This window comes from Aethalodelphis obliquidens, unplaced genomic scaffold (assembly GCF_003676395.1).
Source record: "Aethalodelphis obliquidens isolate GAN/ISIS:26980383/991018 unplaced genomic scaffold, ASM367639v1 scaffold53, whole genome shotgun sequence".
Classification (NCBI taxonomy): domain Eukaryota; kingdom Metazoa; phylum Chordata; class Mammalia; order Artiodactyla; family Delphinidae; genus Aethalodelphis; species Aethalodelphis obliquidens.
The window spans coordinates 1429059-1449390 of record NW_020837997.1 but is presented as its reverse complement, the minus strand read 5'-3'; the positions used below and the strand labels follow the sequence as shown (position 1 = coordinate 1449390).

The window sequence follows — 20332 nt, the reverse complement described above, 5'->3', positions numbered from 1 at the left end:
TCTGTAAGCCACGCATCAAAGGCATTTATCATAAAACGGGGGAGAAAAGCAAAAACAACAAAGGAATTCCCTTGTGTCTGTGAGAGGCCGCTTATATATACCTTAGAGGCAGTGGCCCTTAGGGAACCCCTGACGGTCTCCTGATGGAATGACATCGGGCCTTCTCTGCCTGAAAGATGGGAGCCACAGCACACCTACACACACGTGCACATGCAGTCACACGCTGCACTCGTGCACACGCTCGCACAGTGCTTGCATACACCTGCATGCACACTGCACACGTGAAAGTACACACACACGAGTGCACACGTGCCCAGCAGCTCGGCATCTGTCAGGCCTCGTGGAGGAGCTGCTCCCCTCACTGGCTGTGGCAGGCGCAGAGCTTCATTCTCGGGGTTTCTTGGAAACACTCATCTCAGCCTCCTCCCCTTCCCTGAACCAATGCTGGGTGCTTTTGAACTTGCCCTCCGCTGTCACCTCCCCTTGTGTCTCCCTCTGCGAGCCTCTCCACCCCGCCTTGGCTTCTGCTTTCAGTGTGCCGTGGACTTAGAAAGCAGAGCCCGCCAGAGGCACGGCTCACCTCCTTGGAGCTGACTTCAGGGCTCGGGCTTTTTAGAGCGCTGTCCACGTTTGGGGAGGTTTGGCCCTGTATGCTGGGGGTCTCAGGCTGCCTTTGCTCGTGGCTTGGGGCTGCCGCAACCTTGCTGTGCCACAGCCTGCTAGGGTGCCGGGTGCCCCGAATATCGTCTTCACGTCACAGCCCTCAAGGTGCACGTGCATGACTGTTAGCTTGCCAGATTCTAGCAAGACCCGCAAAGACGGGGCAGGCACCGTGATGCCCTCTTACCGGAACTGGAAAGGGAAGTGAGAGGGGTCACGTGTGACCCAAGGTCACGCAGCAAGGTGGTAGCAGGACCAGCCCTGGACCCAGGGGCCACCACCGCCCCCCTGCCGGCCTCCCACCCCCAGAGACAGCTGTAATGACAATCAGGCTGTGAGGTGCGGGTGCTCTGGACAGTAGTCAGCTTGTGTGCAGTGCGTAATCTGTGAGCGGCCACGACGTGTCTGCGTAGAGGCCTAAATGTCTCTCATCTGATTCTCTTACCTAGAAGCAGTGGCTGAACAGGAAATCCCTGCGTTGTACACACTGCTGGGTGGTAGGTACACACTGTGTGGCGGGTGCCCCTGGAGCACTTCCAGTGGTGTTTCTGCTGTGATTTCATACTAACCTCTAACAACCTGGAAATTGCTGGCTGTGCCGATGCCGATGTACCCGCGAGGGACACCTGACCCAGCAGGTGGATGTAGGTGGGTGGGGGGCATTTGGCTCTTTGAGGGATGCGCAGGAAGGTGTCCCCCCCACGCTGCTTCCCTGATTGAGGGAATTGGAGCCCAGCTGTGCACACTGCTCTCCCCTCCCCCATCCAGGCCGCAAGGAGCAAGGCCACTTAAACCGGAGCCTCCTGGCAGTTATCTGGTTCTTAGCAAGACAGGTCGGCAGAGGAGAGTTGGAGGAAGTCCCACTCAGAACGGTTGTTATGAAAGCATCAGGCCTGGCTCTTGTTTTCTTGGCTGCTAAAGATGAGAAGCAACCAAGATGTCCAGCTGTTGTTGTCGTTGTTTTTGTAAGAAAACAAAAGTCCAGCAGTTTGCAAGGGAGGGGATGGAATGTGCTCTTCTGCTCGTCTTGCTGACCCAGCCTTTTCCCGCTTCGAGGGGCCGCGTGGCCAGCATGTGGCAACGCCGGGCGGTCACGCTCAGGGGCCATCCTGACACGTGGGGGAGCGTTGGTCCCAGGCGGCTGAGCCGGGAGGAGATGAGGCAGGTACCCTGCTCCCGGGGACGTGTGGCCCTGGCGGTCGAGCTGTGATCCCGCGAAGGTAGGCGAGTGGACAATCCAGCCTGCTGCGTGATAATGATTTTTCTCACAACCCACACACACAGCTTCATACCTGCACTCCAAATACCAAGAGGAAGGAATGGGCTCTTCTGTAACCCTCGCCGCCCCGCATGTGAAATGGGTCCGATTGGCCACATTCCCACTTGAGGCTGGTCTGCAGGGGACCCAGAGGTTTCTAGAACCCTGCCAGGTCTTTGCGCCTGGAGTCGACTCCGATGTGTGAGGCCAGGACAGGCGAATCTGATGCCATATCCCTCCAGCATCTGGGCCACCTGTCCCACTAGAATCCCGAGAGGCTGTGTGATCAGGATGGTTTCACGTTCCAGCCGCTTCCGTTTCCCTGAGGGGCTCTGGGCAAGTGTCTTAACCTCGCCGAACCTCAGTTTCCCTGCCTGGACATGGGACCAACTCTGGCCTAGCATGTGGCCTCTCTGGTAAGTGCCTTGCACAGTGATTACCATGATGGGCATGGTGTGCATCCCCCAACCCATCCCCAGGGTACAGAGACCAGGACTCGGGGTCCTCCTTCCCTAGCTCCTTTCCCGGGAAAGACAGAGGCTGGGCCTGAGGTGGACATATGCGTACAGGGATTTATCAAGGGATCCTTTTCCCCCATGAGATTGCAGTTTAGCAGAAACCTTTGCAGTTGAAAAAAAGTCAGAGCGTGGGTAGTTGAACTTCAAAGAGGTCTCCAGGGTCCCCTCTGGCGAAGCTCAGCTGTCGTCACTCGTGGGACCAAATGCACGTTTGGGTCTGAGTTACTCTTGGTTTTTGGGGTGCCATCTCTTGTGCACCAGCGGCTTCAGTTTTTACATTCTGTGGGAGCTGGTTTTTTGTTTGTGTTTTTGAGCTTGATTAAAGATTAATTGACATGCGACAAACGTATATAAGCATCAGCCTGTGCAGTCACGGTGGGGATCCTACCAACTGGGACCCTCACCAGGGTTCTCTGGGAAAGAGTTCTGGTGCCATAGGTGTGTGACCGGCGCAGCCCGCGGCTGGCCGTCTGCTCTGACCCAAGCCAGAAAGTGGACCTTTGGGGGCTGTCAAGAATCGCCCTCTGTGGCATGTGCACGGAGCTTTGGCATCAGCGCTGAGTTCTCTGTGCCTGGAGGTCTCTTCTAGAAAAGTCTATCAAGGTATGAAATGACCAGCAGGTGTCTGTTTGGGGTAGAGAGAATTGGTTTCTTCTAGGCAGATGCAAAACAGACCGTTCTGGCAGCCGCCGAAACCTGTCAGTTAGAGTTAGCGCTGGCACACCTCCCCCAGGTAAACAGCGGTGTGCTTTCTGCAACGGACCGGAGATCGAGATCAGTCAGAACTCACCGCTAAAGAGTTTCTAGGTAAAAGTTGTTGATTTGCAAAGGGAGAAACAGATTTTTTTTTAAGTGCAGGAAATGGCTGTGTGGGTGTCAGTGATTGGGCCTCGCGCCTGCGGCGACAGATAGCGGGATCCTGTGCCCCGGGCCCCACCCTTGCCACTTCCTGCAAGTGCAGCCCCGCGTTGCGGTTCCTGCAGCTCCCGGGTGACACCAGCTAGCGCGCCTTCACCGCTAACCAGCCAGTCACCTTTAACCTTTCCCCAATTTAATTATTATTACTGCTAATAACCTTTGCACCTTCAGGATAAAACCACGCACACACTGGTGATGTCTTTCTGCCCCTCTTCCCCTTCCCATAATTCTTCCAACACACACAGGACAACGGGAGACCGTTTAACCGGGGTCCTGTTTGGTTCAAGTGATTCTCAAAAAGTAAATAGATAAATAATCATTTCCCCCCTAGAACATGAGTCCCCTCCCACAGCTGTGACTGACTCCACACAGGGTGACTGGCTGTGGGATCTTTCTCTTGGGCGGTTTTCTGGTTGCCGCCCACACTTGGGCCAAGCCCGCTGGCTCGGTGGTCCGCTTGACCGTCCCGGGAGCTGCCACACAGGACTCGGTCAGGGAGGACGCCCCCGGTTCATCCGTGGCGCCAGCCGAGGTGTGTGCTTGGCTCTGAGATGCCAGGCTGGGGGTGAAACCAGGGTGGTCATCCCTGGCCCGTGTGGGTTCCGTCCCCTTGTTTGTTGCACAAGATCCACTCTTAAAATGGCTTCACCAGTTGAGCCGTGCGGTTAGCACCTCAACCTTGAGCTTAACTACTTTAATTCCGTTCCCACGATGATTTCAGAGAGATAATTTGGTGGGTACCTGTGAAGTTCTAGAACGGGACAAAAGCAGTTCACTGCCAGCTCGAGGAGCCTGGAATTATGGCCGTTGCCAGCCAGCCAGGGTTGGGGCACTCCAGGGGAGCCTCAGGCGCCCAGCCTGGCGGAGTCCTCCTTTCCCGCGGGCCACCCCCTGCCCGCCGGGAGCTTCTGTGCCAGGGCTGGGCGGGACCCCTGCCAGCGTGTGCTCGAGAGCCGGCTCCCAGCAGAGGGAGAAAAGCCATTGTCCTCTCAGCCTCTTAACCTGTAAAATGCCTGGAGATGCATTGCTCTTTGGGGTGAATTTCTGTTCTCAAAGTTGGCAGAGTTCAAAAATAGAAGCATTTGCCTACCTTAGCACACGCCCACCCTCCTGCGCCCGGAATCGAGCGGTGGATTGAGTGGGAGTTGAGTGACGCTCTTGTTGCCTATCGTTCAGCGGGGTGCAAGTGCCCAGGCTTGGGGTTCTGGAGCAGAGGAGTCAGGGCTCAGCCAGCTGGGCTCTGGTGGCGGGGTGTAGCAGGGCCTCGTGTTAGGGTGCAGGCCCAGAGAGTGTGGACTCCCCTCTCTGGTGTCTGCGCATCCGTGTGAACGGACAGCAGCTGCCACCTTGACCCCGGCCCCCTCCCCGGCCGCCAGGGGCTGCCTCGTGTACCTGCCCCCAGGCCTCCTGCAGCCCCTTGGTTCCACCTACAGCAAGGTGAGGGGGCCCAGGATGATGTTCCTTGTGCAGCCCTTGCTGTTCTGATGGGGTGAATGTGGTCCCTCATCTCTCACATTCAGAGCACTGAGTCAACCCCCGGCCGCCGCCATTGTCAGTTGAAAAACAGCACATGTGTGTAATCTGAGTGGGTGGTGGGAACTGGCTGTAAAGGGAGTGAGAGTGGGCGGGTCCCCCATCTACTGCAGGCTCTCTGGCTCCTTTCATGCGGCCCCGACAACGGGAGGGGGCTCCGGGTGGGCTCTGCACCCCCTCTCCAGTGCACAAGTGCCTTCAAACTGGCTTCCAGACCCACCGTGTGGCACCCTGGGGATTTTGTTAAATGTGGGCACGGCGCCTCTCTGCCCGTGCAGTGGTGGCGTTCTGGCAGCATTGGCACTGCTCTATAGGGAGGAACAAAGCCTGGGCCACCGCGGCCCCAGGGCTCTCCCCACCAGGCTGTAGCTAACATATCCCTTGTCCCCCCGCAAGGCACCCTAGGCCCCTCAGAGGGACGAGGCAGGCCAGCACACAGGGCTGATTCAGCAGAGTGTGTTGCAGGCGCAAATCAAAGAACAAATATGATTTTTCAAAAAGCAGAACTGTGAGACCTGCCAGTCTGCATTATTTTAGTTGCAAAGACTGATCTGTGATTTGTAAATTCGTTTATATGTCATGTACCCACTCCCCGTTTTTGCTGCAGAACTAAAGTAGCCCCTGTCAGGTTTCTTATGAATGTCTTAGGAGCTTTTCGTGGAAACCTTGAAAATTGTATTTTTCAGTCCAAAGGATATTTGTCTTTTGAGGACCCTGAAAGTGTGGCTACTTTTCCCCCTTCTCTGCTTTTCCTTCTGACAGTGCGAAGACCCCACATCCAGTGGGCTCCTCAGCCTTGACTACCCTGGGCACCTCACAGAGAATGAAAAACGCATCAGTTCAGGGGGCGCCTGGTGGATAATAGTAAATATTTGTTCAGCTTTTCTCAACAATTCAGAACCAAACCTCATCCTGTTCCCTTCAATGCATTAAGCAGATTTTTCTTAAAATTCGGTAAATATTTTTAGTGGAAAATCTCAAGATTGTGATGGTGGGGACCTCAGATTTTATCTGCCGGCACTGTGCTGCTTGGCACGGCTTTGATCTGCCGGGCTTGCCTTCTCCTCGCGTGTGCATCAGCCACAGCGAGCGGGGCTGGTGTCTGCAGGACTCCTCGCCGGCAAGCCGCTTGGGTGGCCCTGTGGGTCACGTCCTGAGAAATTAGCTCTCCTCGCTCTCCCGCCCCATCCCACCACAGGGGGACGTGTGTTTTTCACGTGTGTTGGTGAAAAGCGATCTTCTTCAGTAAAAAGTTCCCAAGTGATTATGGATGTGAAAGGTTGTGCTCCGGACAGCCTGCTTTCTCTCTCCCCCCAGTTAAGCTTTGTTGGTGGGTTTAAGGGGGCAGGAAGGGAGGCACCAAGGTGACAAGGAGTGCCTCCTCCCAGCCACAGCTCTCCTGTGTAGTATGACTCTCGGAAGCCTGGCGGTTGTGTAGGCGTCCCCTATAGTGTAGGACGAGTGACAGTTGTGTAGGCGTCCCCTGTAGTGTAGGACGAGTGACTGTTGTGTAGGCGTCCCCCGTAGTGTAGGACGAGTGACAGTTGTGTGGACGTCCCGTGTTGCAACGAATGGCAGTTTGGGAACGTCCTGTGTTGTGTAGGGTAGTAGCTCAGGTGGGGCAGCTGTCCTGACCACAAACCTTTGTTTTTTATTTTTGTGTTTTGTTGTTTTTGTATTTAAGTCTCATCTACAGAACTGCATTTCCCAACTGCAGCCCTCAATCTTATAAATAGAACGCAGCAAGTATCTGGTTGGGATGAAAACATACACTCAGACTCATGTCTATTTCTGATATTTTCATTCATCCGATTTATTGAGACCCCCCCCCCCCAAATCACCCAACCCTCTTACTTTTCTTCTAAGTAAAGAATTTCAAGCAAGAGAACCTGGCTTCTTTCAGTGTTCACATTTGTATGTTGAGGGGGGTTTGTGTTCTATCATTCTCTCCACTCACCGCCGCTGCAGGGACCCTCCCGGCAGAGAGCTTCCCGAGAGGCGAGGAGGGAGGGTCGGCACGGGCTTCACCACTGCTGGGTTGCCGGGGGCCTGTGTGGCCTCAGAAAGTTCAGAAGTAGGGGAATAAAAGACATTGCTACCAGGGTGGGGCCGGCCACCGAAGTTTTTTTTAACAGCACACACCGTGGTAAACGATCGGGTTCATATTGTTTTTGCTCAAGGCTGTCCTGTGTGTGGTTTCGGTGCACCGCTGGGGTAGCTGCTGAAACTGCTGCGGTTTGAAATAAGTCCTATTCTGTCCTATCCTCAACCTTGCGTTCCTCCCTCTGGTCATGAAGACTCCTCTGAGTGATGGAGAATCTCTCTGGGGGGCGCGGCAGCAGCTTCCAGCCAGCCCCCAGGACTGGAAGTCACAGGCTCCAGCCTCTGCAGTCACAGCCTCCCCTACGCTCGGGGCTCTCTTCCCTGGGCAGGTGTCTAGGAATGACAGGCCAGGTATCACCCTGGTTAGCTTTATACCAAAATTAAAAAAAAAAAAGGGTGATCTGTGCTCTCTTCACTGAATCACGCCCCAGTCAAGCTTTTTCCTCACTCTCAGTACCCGGAGCCATGGAAAGGCATAAAGCCGGGCAGCGACTTTGCTCAGGGGGCACGGAGGCAGATCGAGTTACTTTGTCCTGTTTGAGATGAGCAACACCTCAGAAAATCGGAAAAAAAACCAAAACAATTAAGGAGTTAGCAGAAGTGGTTACATAAAAGCAGGAACTAGCCCCAGAATGTTTTAAAAGAGCAGCTGCTAAAAATAAACGGGGGCGCAGAGTGGGAAGTTTGGACCAAGGGCAATCAGGGCGAGGGTTTCTTTGTAAAAAGCCTATGCTCGTGAGCATCGTGTCAGGCCGATCCGGGGATGCCACCGATTTCGCACGTGCCAGGTCCGATAATTCAGCCTCTGTGCCTGAGCACAAAAACAGATAACCGAGAAAAAACCGTTTGTTTTTCTCCCCCTCACGCCCCCGAAAACAGGAGCAGTTGATGTGCCCTGGTTTCATATTAACACAGTCATGATTTCTAAATAACAACGGTTTCGGCAGCAGAGCAAAACCAGTCCCAGGCTGTGCTTGACATGATTGCCAGTTCTCATCTCCCCGATCATCTCTTTGCTTGTCGGAAACCTCAACTTGACATTCTAGCTGGCTGGATTCTTAACTGCCCCCCACCCCCCACCAAAAACTGATTAAAAAAAAAAAAAATCCCCCAAAGCAGGGGAGGAAGGTCTTCTTAATTGAAAAAGGAAAAAAAAGAAGAGCGCACAAGTGGGCAATGATGTATTTATTTGAACATTTGGACTGTTGTGGTCGCTCTCAGGGCCTGGCTGGGGTCGACTGACCCACTTATCCCGGCTCAGATGTCTGCCCTTTGTGAGCAACTCCTGCAAGAAGTGCTCCAGGAAGTCAAGCAGCCGTCCACCCTGGACTTGCTGCTGGAACCAGAGGCTGCTCTGGGCCCTGGGCTTTTCAGCCTGTCCCTGGCAACTCTTACTTTTTCTTGGATTTGGATTTTGCTATTTGGTCCATTCTTTTAGTTTCTGATTTTAAAAAAATTAGCCCAAGAGTGCACCGATGAATACTTGTTGCCCTTTCTTGCAAAGGAGGGAAGCCAGATGCCTGTATCCCTTCCTGGCTCATCAGTGAGGTTCCCCCAAAAGCCTCAGGCCCCTCAGGATGGCCCCGTGGAGCCTGGGTGGTGGCACCCCGCCCATGAGGACCCCCACCAAGAAGAGGGGGCTGGTATTACTGGCACCTGCAGTGTGCTGAGCCCCGCCTACGTGGAGCTGACCCTCAGGTGTGCTGGAGGCTAGACCAAGACAGGTTGGTGCACGGGAGGTAGACAGGGCAGTGGGGAAGCCTGCGGGGGTGGAGTGAGCCCTGGAGAAGGGTCTTCCAGGGGAAGGGAAAGGCTGTGTCAGGGCCGGGGAAGACTGGCCGGGCTGGACAGTGCAGGGCGGTCAGCATGGTGGAAGTCGCTAGTTGCTATGGGAAGGAGGCCACGGTGGCCAGGCTGCAGGGACTGTGCCCGCTGAGGTCAGTGTCCCTTCCCTCAGTGTCGCCACCCCTCAGGACCGCGTCTCCCAGGGTGTCCCTGCCAGAGGCACACATTGTACCAGCTCAGTTCGCAGATGAGGACCCGTCACCGTGGGCCCAGAGAAGGCTGCAGGTGTTTCAGGCCCGCCCCCCCCAGCATAGTTCACTCGGGAACATGTCTGTCCGTCCACGATCACGCCCCAGGGATGCCACGGCTTGGGGTTTGGAGAGCGAGGCGGGGTCTGCATCTTAGTGCGCCCTGCAGGGGGACTCTGTGGTGGGTGTGGAGCACACCTGGGGCGTGGTGCTACTCCACCCTGCAGAAGGAGACTGCCTGGGGGGACCGAGGAAGCAGGATGGTGGCGGCCAGTGCACACAGCTCAGCAGTTCAAGGGGAGGACACTTGCCCAGGGGCTGCACGTGCCCACCACGCTGCGCACGGGACATACGAGTGGCTCTGTTAGAGCAGAGAGCTGCAGTCGGGGGGTCCTCGGTTTCCTAGTGGGGCCCATAGGGGCAAGCTGTCCTGACCTCTAGGAGTTGGAGCTGCGCCAGCCTGGCCTGGCCTTGGCAGACCAGTAACGCTTGGTTTACGAAAGCAGGCAGCCCATCCCAGGCCGATCCCGGCTCCGGCAGCCGTGCACAGCCGGTGCTCTGTCACCCTGTGAGAGTGTGCTAGGGCCGCCGTAACAAATACCACAGACTGGGTGGCTTAGACAGCCGAAACTGATCGTCTCACAGATTTGGAGGCTGCAAGTCCGAGATCAAGGTGTAGGTCGGGTTGGTTTCTCCTGAGGCCTCTCTGCTTGACTTGTAGACAGCGTCCTCCCCCCCGTGTCTTCCCGTGGTCTCCGCTCTGTGCATGTCTGTGTCCGACTCTCCTCTGCTTCGAAGATCACCAGTCCTATTGGATTAGGGCCCACTCATAGGACCTCATTCTAATTTAATTACTTCTGCAAAGATCCCGTGTCCAAAGACAGTCACATTCCGAGGTACTGGGCGAGAGGACCTGAACGTAGTGAATTGGGGGGTGTTGCGAGGGGAACCAATTCAGCCCATCACAACCCCACTTCATGGATAAGGAAACTGAGGCTGAGAGAGCAAGGCTGAGTGGGGTGGTGGCCGTGCTTTGCACCGTCTTCCAGGGGCCCACACCCCACTCCCTGCCCAGGGCCGAGCTGGGAGGGCTGAACACAGGCATGGGGAGACAGCGGGTCACAGGCGTTTGAGGTGGAGGTGCCATCTGGGCAGAGGGACTGTCTGAAAAGAAGCCCTGGGTTGGGGGGTCCTGGCGGGGGGGAGGGAGGTGCCGCTCAGACCCTGGAGGGCGGTTGGGGGGTGAAGTTGGGAAGGGTTCCGTGTGGGCTGTAGGGCCTTCTGGATTCGCCACAGCGGATGCGGGGCCCCAGGGCAGGGCCAGGCACGGTGGAGCTTGCATGTTAGAAAGCTCCGTTCAGCAGAGGGGTCTAAGCAGCGGGCCCTGCCCTAGGCAGCGGGGACACAGCTGAGGACAGCAGGGCCCTCACCCTCGTGGAGCTCACGTTCTGTTGGGAAAGAGAGAAAACACACAGCAAGTGACATAATAATGACGGAGCGTGACGAGGGCTGCAGAGGTGTCAGCCACAAGTGGGGAGGGCGGCCTCTGTGTGTGCGGCACCCACAAGAGGAAGAGCGTTGCAGCCTGGGCAGCAGCAAGCGCAGAGGGCTGCGCTGGGCAGGGGCAGGATGGCCGAGGCTGGGGTGTGTATTCCCAGAGCAGCGGGGAGAGCTCGGCAGTGTCGGGTCAGCTCTGCGTTAAAAGGCCACCTTGCTGGGTGCGGACGGCCCATGGGGTGAGAAGCTGAGAGGGTGAGCAGCCAGTGGCTGTCGCAGGGGTGATTCCCAGGGACCCGGGAGAGGTGAGGACCACTTGCCTGAGGTGGTGGTGCGGCCATGTGGACCAGAGCACCCTGCCTCACGCCCACCCTCCCTCCTGCCCAGGGTGCCCCTGGGCTCCGCCTGGCTGCCCACTGCTCCCAGCTGCACAGCCTGGAGTTGACACACTGCCGGGCAGGTCTTGCCCAACCCCTCCCGCCAGAGCTGCACGCTTGCCTCTGAAGAGAGGGGAAGGGGTCCGCGGCAACACGGTAGCGCTCTCCGGTCACTGTGGTGCTGGGCCTGGGAGGCCTTGGCTCACCCATCGGCTCGACCCTTGGACCAGGGAGTAGCCTGGTTGTGTAAGGTGGCCTTGGGGGAGGCATTTCTTCAAAGCCAGCACCCAGGTCGCCCTGCTCTCTGAAGCCTAGGGGCTGGGGTCCAGGAGGGAGAGGAGGAGGCAGGATAGCCGACAGCAGGGAGAACGTCTCAGGGAGGGGCATTTGGTGCTGGGTGGGGTGGGCAGCCTGAAGTCTGTGGCTCTGTCACAAATAGGAGAGAAGGGACCAGAGGTAGAGAACTCAGCCTGCACAGAAGATGGGTCGTGGGGATCAGCCCCAGGACTTCACCCTGAGAAGCAGTTACCCTGGGGGAGAGAGGCCCTAATTCCTGCTGTGCCGCGGGCCTTGGCACCGCCCTTCTGGGGAAGGGCCCCCCACCCAGGGGCTTTGTCGGGGGCTCACCTGGCTTATTGGGCCTCAGGGCTGACTGAACTGATTTGTGGCCACAGGGAGAGGTTGACCGATGTCCCAGCCTACAGCCTCCTCTCCACCCTCCCTTCTTGGTCGGGGTGCATCCTGTCGGAGCCTGGGACAGGCAGTGTGACAGGGAAGGTCAGGCTGCATGGGCACACCTTCTGACCCACAGCCCCACCTCCAGAAATGTCTCCTATAAATAAACACACGTGCGTGGGGGTGCTGCTCGTGACAGTGAGAGCCTGCAAAGGCCAGGGGGTCAGCAAAGGGGCCCCATTAGGCCACAGGCAAGGGCATAGAGGTGCTCCGCTCTGACCGCAGGAAGCAACAGAGGGCTGGGTGCAGGGCTGCATGTGTCTCAGAGTCCTGGGCAAGCCTCGGGAAGTTAAGACTCTCGGTTTCCTTGAACAAGCAAAAAGAAACCAGCAGCAGCTCTGACGGGAGGGGGCGGCTTGGGACCTCTGTGTTCCAGCTGTCGGTGGGGGCATCCATTGCACTGGCATCCCCCGCCCACCCAGAAGTCCCGATTCAGGTGGGATGGGGTGTGGGGATTTTAACCAGTGCTTCTGGTGGGCTCGGCGCCCATCTCTTCTCCGTGGGCTCTCCCAGGTGGGACCGCGTTACTGGTAACTCGAATTTCTCATGCATGGGTGAAGCTGACAGAGACAGGGTGGCATTTGTACCTTACGGCCACCCAGCTGCTGCGTCGAGTGACAAGTAAATAAACTTGCGTGTCCGGGGGGGCCTCAGGCCAGGCTCTCACAGGCCCCACACACACTGAGCCCTGCTTGCGCAGGCACTGCGGTGCCGGATGCTGAGTGGCCTGGAGTGGGGCGCAGCCCCGTGCAGCCCCGAGGAGCACGCCGTGCACCAGTCACCCAGTCTGACCCCTACCTCTTCGTTCCCACTTCCCAGACAGGAAACTGAGGCCAGCTGGGGCTGAGGGGTTTGTCCTCATCTGGGTCTCAGAACTAAGGGTGACAGAGGCAGGAGTCGTTAGGGACACCTTGAGGCTGTCAGAAATGTGGCCTGGGAAGCAGCGTCAGAGAGGGTGGTTTTGGAGCTGGGCACGGAGATGGACGTGCGGGCAGGTGGGGTGGCGGAGGCGAGCAGGGTGAAGGAGGCAGGTGTCCTGGGCTCAGGTGCTACAGGGGTCAGCTGTAGCTCAGGGCCAGGGGCATTCTCTGGACATGCAGCTGGATGTCCAGGGTCTTATGTGGAATGTGACCCTCGGCTTTTGGGTTCTTTTTGCGCATTACTTTGAAATTGCAAGAGTAAACATAGGCAGCTCAGTTAACAAATCAGAATCGTGTTAAGTATCCTCGAGCCTCTAGCCCGGGCTTGGACACAGAGCTGCCACATTGAACGTCTCACCCCCTGGGTTACCCCGGTACCCTGGGCAGCTGTTGGGCAAATGAGTGGCATCAGGCAGGAACCTGGCATGCAAAACAGGCAGATCCCTGAGGCTCATCACGTGGGCCCCCCGCCCCCTCTTGCCAAGCAGGCCTGGAGAAGGTTCAGGTTCCTAGCGGATTGTTCTGACATATTGGCAGGATTTGTTGGGAGAAGCCACCTGTCCTCAGGCCATACCCCCGAAGCATGGCCTCACAACCTCATTTCCCTCCAATTCTAAACACCTCTCTCCCGCGTCCCCGTGGAGATCTGCCTTGCCGGGACCGGGGCATCCCAGAGCCACCCTCTTGGCAAGAGCCCAGAAAGGCCCAAAGCCTGCCCCTTGGAGCCAAAGGGACAGAAGCGGGAGCTGGAAACGAATTTAAACCCAGGACGGCAGAGTGGGTTTGTCTGGTGAGCTGCCTCCGGACCCTCACGACTAACACGGCTAACTCTACATACACCACATTATGAAACTAATCGCCCTGTTTAGTTGCAAGTAATCTCCACCCCCTTTTTTTTAATTGTTGGAAGCTTGCAGTGTATTTTTCTGCTCAGCCATGACTTTTTAAAAACTCAGTGTGATAGTAAATGTGTTGCCATGCTAAAATGAATCACTTTGAAACACGCCTGCATGTGAGCTTTTTAAAGATGATGTAAATTTTAGCTGCGGTGGGAGGGGAGGGGAGGGGGTCATCTGAAGTGGTTTTCTTGTAACGCCCACAAACCATTAAGCCTCCGGGATAAATGGAGAGGAAAGCCAAGATCCACGCAGATTCCCCGGGGTCCGTCCCATGAGCGGCATTCCAGCTCTTTCCAAAGAGGGATAGGGTTTCCCAGGGAGCTGGTGCCCGGCTCTTCAGTCAGGACTCTGTTCTGTCTGTGGTCAGTAACTTGTATTTCTTTTTTTTCTCCTTTTTTTTTTTTTTTTTTTCTTCTCCTAAACTTTCCAGGTAAAAGTACACCCGTAAGCCAGCTTGGTTCTGCAGACTTTCCCGAGCCCCCCGATCCATTCCAGCCACTCGGGGCTGACAGCAGTGACCCGTTCCAAAATAAAAAGGGGTTTGGGGACCCGTTTAGTGGAAAAGATCCATTTGCTCCCTCCTCTTCAGCTAAACCTTCTAAAGCCTCCTCCTTGGGCTTTGCAGACTTCACCTCTGTAAGTTAAGTTCTCCGCCTCCGCGCCATTCCCTCCCCTCCCTACGCTTGCAGCTTCTTTGGGGTTATTTCTTTTTTGTCTCTTTCGAATGGCAAACCTCCTCCTGGCTCAAGTCTCCCGGTACCTCACACCATCACCTGTGTTATTTATTCTGTACTGCTGCTTTCTGTAAGAAAAACGGTTTCTCAATAAAAAAAAAAGAGCTCTGGTTTGGATACTCTGTGATAAGGGCACGTTTTCTTCCAGCAGGGTGGCCCAGTATGCCTGTTTTTCTGTCCTTCACGGTAGACTCTTTGTATTAGTTCTGTTGCCCAGAGCCTGTTGTGTTCATTGATTTTTTTGGAAGCCACGACATCAGACGCTTCTGAAGTACGAAAACAAGACTGCTAAAGTTACATTCGGGTCTTGCTGTCCTCAAAAAAGTCTTTGTGGGGGAGTTCTGATGGTCCCACCCAGTGCATTTTGGGCAGCAAGTGCGAATTGAAGGACCCAGCCGGATCACATGAAGGGAAAGCAAATTTGATTTTTTAGAACTTTTATTTCAGTTACCAGCTACAATGAAAACTGAAATGCAACCTAGAACAGCCACTCTGAATCCCCTTCCTTTTGCAGGGAAAAACCCCCAAAACTCAGAAAGCCATTAGCAGGGTTAAGTGCCTTTTTCGAAGCTAATCCAGGGATTTTGAAGGTCTGGTTTTGTGTCTTGGTGTGAAAAAAGATTCCAGATTGTAAAACGCTGTCACATTAGAGTGTTTTCAGTACCCTCATCAGTACCCAGAGATCTTGTTCTCAGAGAGCTTCAGACGTTGTCTTCCCAGAACCAGTTTCACTGTCTGTTGCGCACCTGTGTTTTTTAAAAGGTTTTCTTCCCTCGATTTTGCAGTTTCCTCGTTCGTTGTGAGATGTGTTGTTTATAGATGCTTCCACTCCTAGAATATCCGTCTTAAAGCACGCTCTGCCATATCAGTGCCCAGTGAACACCCAGTTCCTTTCAGATCCACCTCGCGCACAGCTGTCGTGGCTTATTGAAATCGCCCAAGACGCCGACACATTCCTGGCTCTTGGCGACCTGTAAATATTTTATGACTGCAGTTAGCGGGGTTGTGCTGACAGCCAGGGCACAGTGTGGATATATATACAAGTGGCAACATTGTTAATAAAAGCCAGAAACAAAACCCGCTTTATCTACAGTTTCTTAGATAGCACTGCCTTTATTTTTCAATGGAAAAACTGTGAAACACTGATGAAAAAAAATAGAGCTATTCACGCATGACTCAGGTACTCTAGGGTAGGGCGGAAGGGTAAGTGGATTTGAATGGCAATTGGAAGAAATGACTGTTCTCTCTCTGAAATGCACAGTTCTATTTCCTGTGCCCCCCCCCCCCCCACCCCCAGCTGGTTTTTGGAAAATTTTTTTTTTTAAAACCCCAAGATTTCAAGTTATCATTTGACACATCATTTCTGGTCATTCCAGCACAGTTGTTAACATCGATTTTAAAACACCCCTGGGATTTAATCACCCTCAACTGCAGGTGAGGAATTGGATTCTGCCCAGTTTGCAGCCCTGCTGTTTTACGTTTAAAATCACCTTTCCCGCTTCAGACGCCCCAGTCTTTCCAGGGGAAATCACCTGACTGGGAGATTCAGCCCACTCTAATGGGATGGGATGCATGGGAGGCAGGACACCTAATTGGTTTGGTTTGTCCTCTCAGTCATACCATGGTCCAAAACATGGTCAAAAGTGTCCCACCTCCAGGGACTCAGGATGTCCTTGCGTTTTCATGGCGTCCGGGGGCTCAGTCCATTGGCTGGTGGTTTCTGTGTTCACTGGACCTCAAAGATACATGCCAACTCGAGGCCAAAGTCGGTTCCTCTGGTTTGTGCACTTCAGCTTCCCTGAGTAAATGCAGAGAGGTCTCTAACTGCCCAGCAGCCTGGCAGCGTGACTCTTTCAGATTGGATGTTCTAAGCGTGCCATCAGGACATGTTGTTACCCGTGCAAAAGCAGCTTGGTCCGTGTTGGAGTTCAGTGTCACAGGTGTACTCAATCCTGCCCCCCTTGGCACCCCAGCTCTGCCACTCTGGAACCCTCTCATTCATAAGCCCCCAGTTTCCATCAGTGGGTTACTTGTGCTTGTAGCGGCTCACAGGAACTCTCTCTGGTATTTGTTTTAAAACCAGCCTTTCTGTCTTAGGTGAACGTGTTTACTAGGAAGTAGTATTTAGAGGTGAGCAAAACAGCGCTTTCTTTTGGGAAGTCTGCATTAAGAGCAGAGCAAATATCAGACGGGATCAGTCACGCTTTGCGTCGTCAAACGAGTCAGATGCTTCCCTGGTGGTGCAGTGGTTGAGGGTCTGCCTGCCGATGCAGGGGACACGGGTTTGTGCCCCGGTCCGGGAAGATCCCACATGCCGCCGATCCCACATGCATTATCCTGCTATCCTTGCGATAGCAGGATAAGCGAGTTAATGGGAAGTGGCTAGAAGTGTCCCCATGCGTGGTGATGGCAGATGGGTGCACATGTCGATCCCTGGGGAGGAAGGGTGCCGGTGCTTCACGTGCCTCTTCAGAGGCCTCTGAACCTCGGATTTCTGTGGAGAGGCCGCCGAAAACAAACCGCTTAGAGTCCGTCAGGCCCCGGCGCGGGAGGTATCTCGGAAGAGCAGAATGCTCGTGCCCAGCCGGGTCTCGGTTCCTCGACGGCACAAGAGTGAAGCAGAAATCGGAGCTTGCCATTTACCGAGCAGCTCCTGCACCCTCAGGTGGTCCAGATTCGCGCCGGCGTGTAACGCATCCAGGTCAGAGGACAAGAGCGCGGCCCGGTCAAGGTATCTCCACCGGGGCCGGGGGAAGGATTTTCTGCTGCTCCGAGACACAGAGGGAGCCACAGAGAAGCCCCTTCCTCCAGTATCCCTCAGACATCACAGCCCGTTGTGCTCCTCAAGTGCAAGCAGACCACGTGCCTGCTGCGAGTCTCCATCCTGGATCCTAAGCTGGCCTCAAACCAGTCCACTCTGAAGGCATCTAGAACGTTCCTGTCAGCACGTTTACTGTGAACACACAGACTCCTTGAGCAGGAGGCACCCGGGCTGAGCAGGCACCGTGGCGTGGGCCCAGCCTGCCCGTCCCTGGCCACGTGACCTCAGCCAATCCCTTGACCCCTCCGGGCCTTGGTTTTCAGCTTTGGTGTGGACCACCCCGGTCATTACTTGTTGGCCCCTACCCACCCCCTCCTCTGAGCTGGCAAGGGCGAGGCCCCTGTCAGCCCAGCTGTCCCCTCCCGCTGCTGTCAGCAGCACCGCAGTCATTCCCATCAGCATTTGTTGTTTTTTCCTTGTTTTTCTCCTGAAGAGGTGTTGAAAAATTCCCCAAAGAATACGGTGGGGCGGTGGAGGGGGGAGGGCGATTATCTGTGACCAGTGGTGGAAACATGAGGGGTGGGGACTGGCTTTCAGGAGTCCAACTTGGAGACCCATCAGCCCTCTGAGCATTTTTCTGGGCAGTTTCTCTAGAAAACAAGGACCAGCCTTTGTTCCCGGGGACAGCTCCTCTTCGTGCTGACCCTCACCTGCCCTGTCTGACTCCCCAGGCAGGTGGAGAGAGGCCTCCCGGGCTGTCCTGCTTCCTCCTTCTCCTCCTCGGGGCCACATCCAGCTCCAGCGCAGCCTCCCCCCACCCAGCCCTTCCCTGCCCCAGTCCCCGCTGTCGGGCCCTGCCTCACCCGCACACTGGCTGTCAGGTCATGAAACATTGAGAAGCTGCCAACCCCATCGCCCCGTTCGCTTGCCCAGGGAGCCTCCTCAGGAGACTCTTAGCTCCCTTCTGGGGCCTGTAAGCCCCTCGAGGTCCGGCCCCTTCCACCCTGTGCTCTTCTGGCAGCACCAAGTTTGAGCACTTGGCGCCCAAGAGCTGGCACCTCACTGGGGATGGTGCCCAGACCTCCAGGGCCTGTCCTGTGCCCTCAACTCTGCAGTTACAGCTGACCACTGCCATCCCCACTGCCCCCCGAACCAGGGAGGAGGTCCAGAGTCCTGAGGGCCCAGGCTCTGCAGCCACCTGCACCTCCACCCCCAGGCCTCAGTGTTCTCAGCTGTCAACCCGCCTCCTGGGTTGCCACTCAGACTGTGTGTGTGTGAAGAAGTAGCCATGAATTCCTGTCTCTGTTCCTTCCGCGGGGCTCCTGGTGGGTCTGCCGGGGCCTCCACAAGAGCCTCTCTCAGGTTGGGATTGTCTGTAGGTCTGTTTGTTCCCGAGTGGCGCCAGGCCCCTCTTTACCTTTGGTGTGTCATCCAGTGCTTAGCAGAGAGCCAGCCAGAGTCAGTGCACGGAAGAGAGACGCTGATCCAGGCAGGCCAGGGGTCCGAATGGGCTGCAGCTCTGCTCGGGGCCAGGGGTGCTGGAGGCCCCTCAACTGGAGGCAGAGTACAGCAACTGGGGGCCTCGGGGGGTTGGGGACCCCCACCAGGGGAAGAGCGTGTGAGGTCTGGCTTTGCTTTTCTTTCCATAGAGCTAAGGTACCCCGAATGGTTTGAATTCACCCATCTCAGGATCAAAACGATTTCTTCCCTTGTTTTAAAAAATGATTCTTTAAAAAGTTGAACCTTTCGGAAAAGGACCCCAAGAATAAAAAACTCCTGGACCAGATGGCGGTGTAAATGCCAGGGCTCCTGTAAACGTCCAAGTACAAGGCGGCTCTGAGCGTCTCCCAGAGCTCCTGGGACTGTGGCTGAGACGGAGATGCTGTGTTTCAGGACCTCATCATCTTGCTTGGCCTCAAGGCCCCTTTACGCGTTTGAGACTCAGAGATCTGTTTGAACCGGAACTCTCCAGCCCCAGCGCCTCTCACCCGGGCATCAAGGCCCGTCGAGGCCCAGGCTCCGTGGGGTTTGCTGTCCCAGCTCCTTGGGGTTCCGCTGACTCTGCTCCCCAGCTGCTTCCAGAGACGCCCCTGCCGTCCCCCGAGAAGAGGCCCCGCGGGCGTGCTGTGGGGGGGAGTCCCTGGAAGTCTCTCAGTGTCCCCGATATCATGCCTGGCTTCCGCCTGCTTCAGGTCCCTGCAGGGACGGGACGGCTGGTTTCTCTGGTGGCAGTTAAGGTCAGACTCAGCCCTGTGTCTCAGTGCATTGACCCCTTCCAGACTGGGGGGCAGGACTGGGGCGTGCGCGTCCCCTCCCCCTCCCCAACCAAGACAAGGGCTTCCGGCGTTTCCTGGTCTTCACCTGCACACCGGGCACCTTCCCGCACACACCCCAGCACTGCGTTTCCCCGCACCCACCCGTCCACCCACGACAGGCCTCCGCCTCCTCGCCCAGCAGCACGCCCCCACCCCTCCCCGCCCCAGCAAGCAGGCAGCCAGCGCCGGGGCCGTGTAACCCACCCTCCGTTTTTCCTTCGCAGTTTGGCAATGAGGAGCAGCAGCTGGCGTGGGCCAAGCGGGAGAGCGAGAAGGCGGAGCAGGAGAGGCTGGCGCGGCTGCGGCGGCAGGAGCAGGAGGACCTCGAGCTGGCCATCGCGCTCAGCAAGGCTGACATGCCCACCGCCTAGGCGCGGGGCCCCGTGCTCGCGCCCGCCGGCAGCACGGCCGCGGGCCAGGCTTGCCACAGGCGAGGCCTCGGAAGTCCCTATAGATAGACGCACACTCGGTCTCGGCAGTCCCCGCTTCACGTTGTGACATGTCGCAGCCACTGTTATGTCAAGGGCTCGCTGGTCGGAGGGCCTCGGGCTCTGGGTGGCTCACCCAGGGCACGGAAACACAGCTCATCCCAGTGCAGGAGGCCCGAGGAGACGCCCAAGGATCCATCTCTTCGCTGTGACATCCCCGTCTCCCTCCCGGAACCAGCAGGACGAGCAGAGGAAAGCGCCTGTCTCCTGCCTTTAATCCCCTGCTCACAGCTGGGCAAGTACCAGCGTGCGGGGCGCACCCCACCCCGTCGCCTCCCCGACCTCCCTCTGAGACAGACACCCCGGTGATGTATGCATTCATTGTATAAAATTTAAGTTTGAATGATTAATATAAAATATTTTAATACAAAACACTAGACTTCTTTTTTTTTCTCTCTCTTTTCCACTTAAACGTTGTTTTCGTTGCATTAACGTTCACACGTGATGTCACATGAGGCAGACCAGGCAGAGGTGGAAGACCAGGTCGAACGTTCCCGGTTAAATCCTAAGTGTTTGAGCAGAGAAAGCCAGTTTTGGAAGTTTTCAAGGGTCACCCTGTCCCTCGGGATGCAGCGTGCTTCTG

At 56.1% G+C, this 20332-nt stretch overlaps 1 protein-coding gene across 34 annotated transcripts in view; it reads left to right on the top strand.

Moving 5' to 3' along the window:
• EPS15L1 (epidermal growth factor receptor pathway substrate 15 like 1) overlaps positions 1 to 20121 on the top strand; it is a 101193-nt gene extending 81072 nt beyond the window's left edge. For 12 of the 34 annotated variants that reach the window (XM_027084525.1, XM_027084541.1, XM_027084532.1 and 9 more), the window contains 3 exons: positions 1110 to 1157; positions 13882 to 14087; positions 19486 to 20010. In XM_027084525.1, the coding sequence (XP_026940326.1) occupies positions 1110 to 1157; positions 13882 to 14087; positions 19486 to 19632 (401 nt within the window). In that variant the 3' untranslated portion in view covers positions 19633 to 20010. Of the gene's footprint in view, positions 1 to 1109; positions 1158 to 13089; positions 14305 to 19485 lie in introns of those variants that run through there. The other 22 variants (XR_003428317.1, XM_027084527.1, XM_027084533.1 and 19 more) reach the window with 15 other exon arrangements.
• Positions 20122 to 20332: the final 211 nt, after the last annotated feature.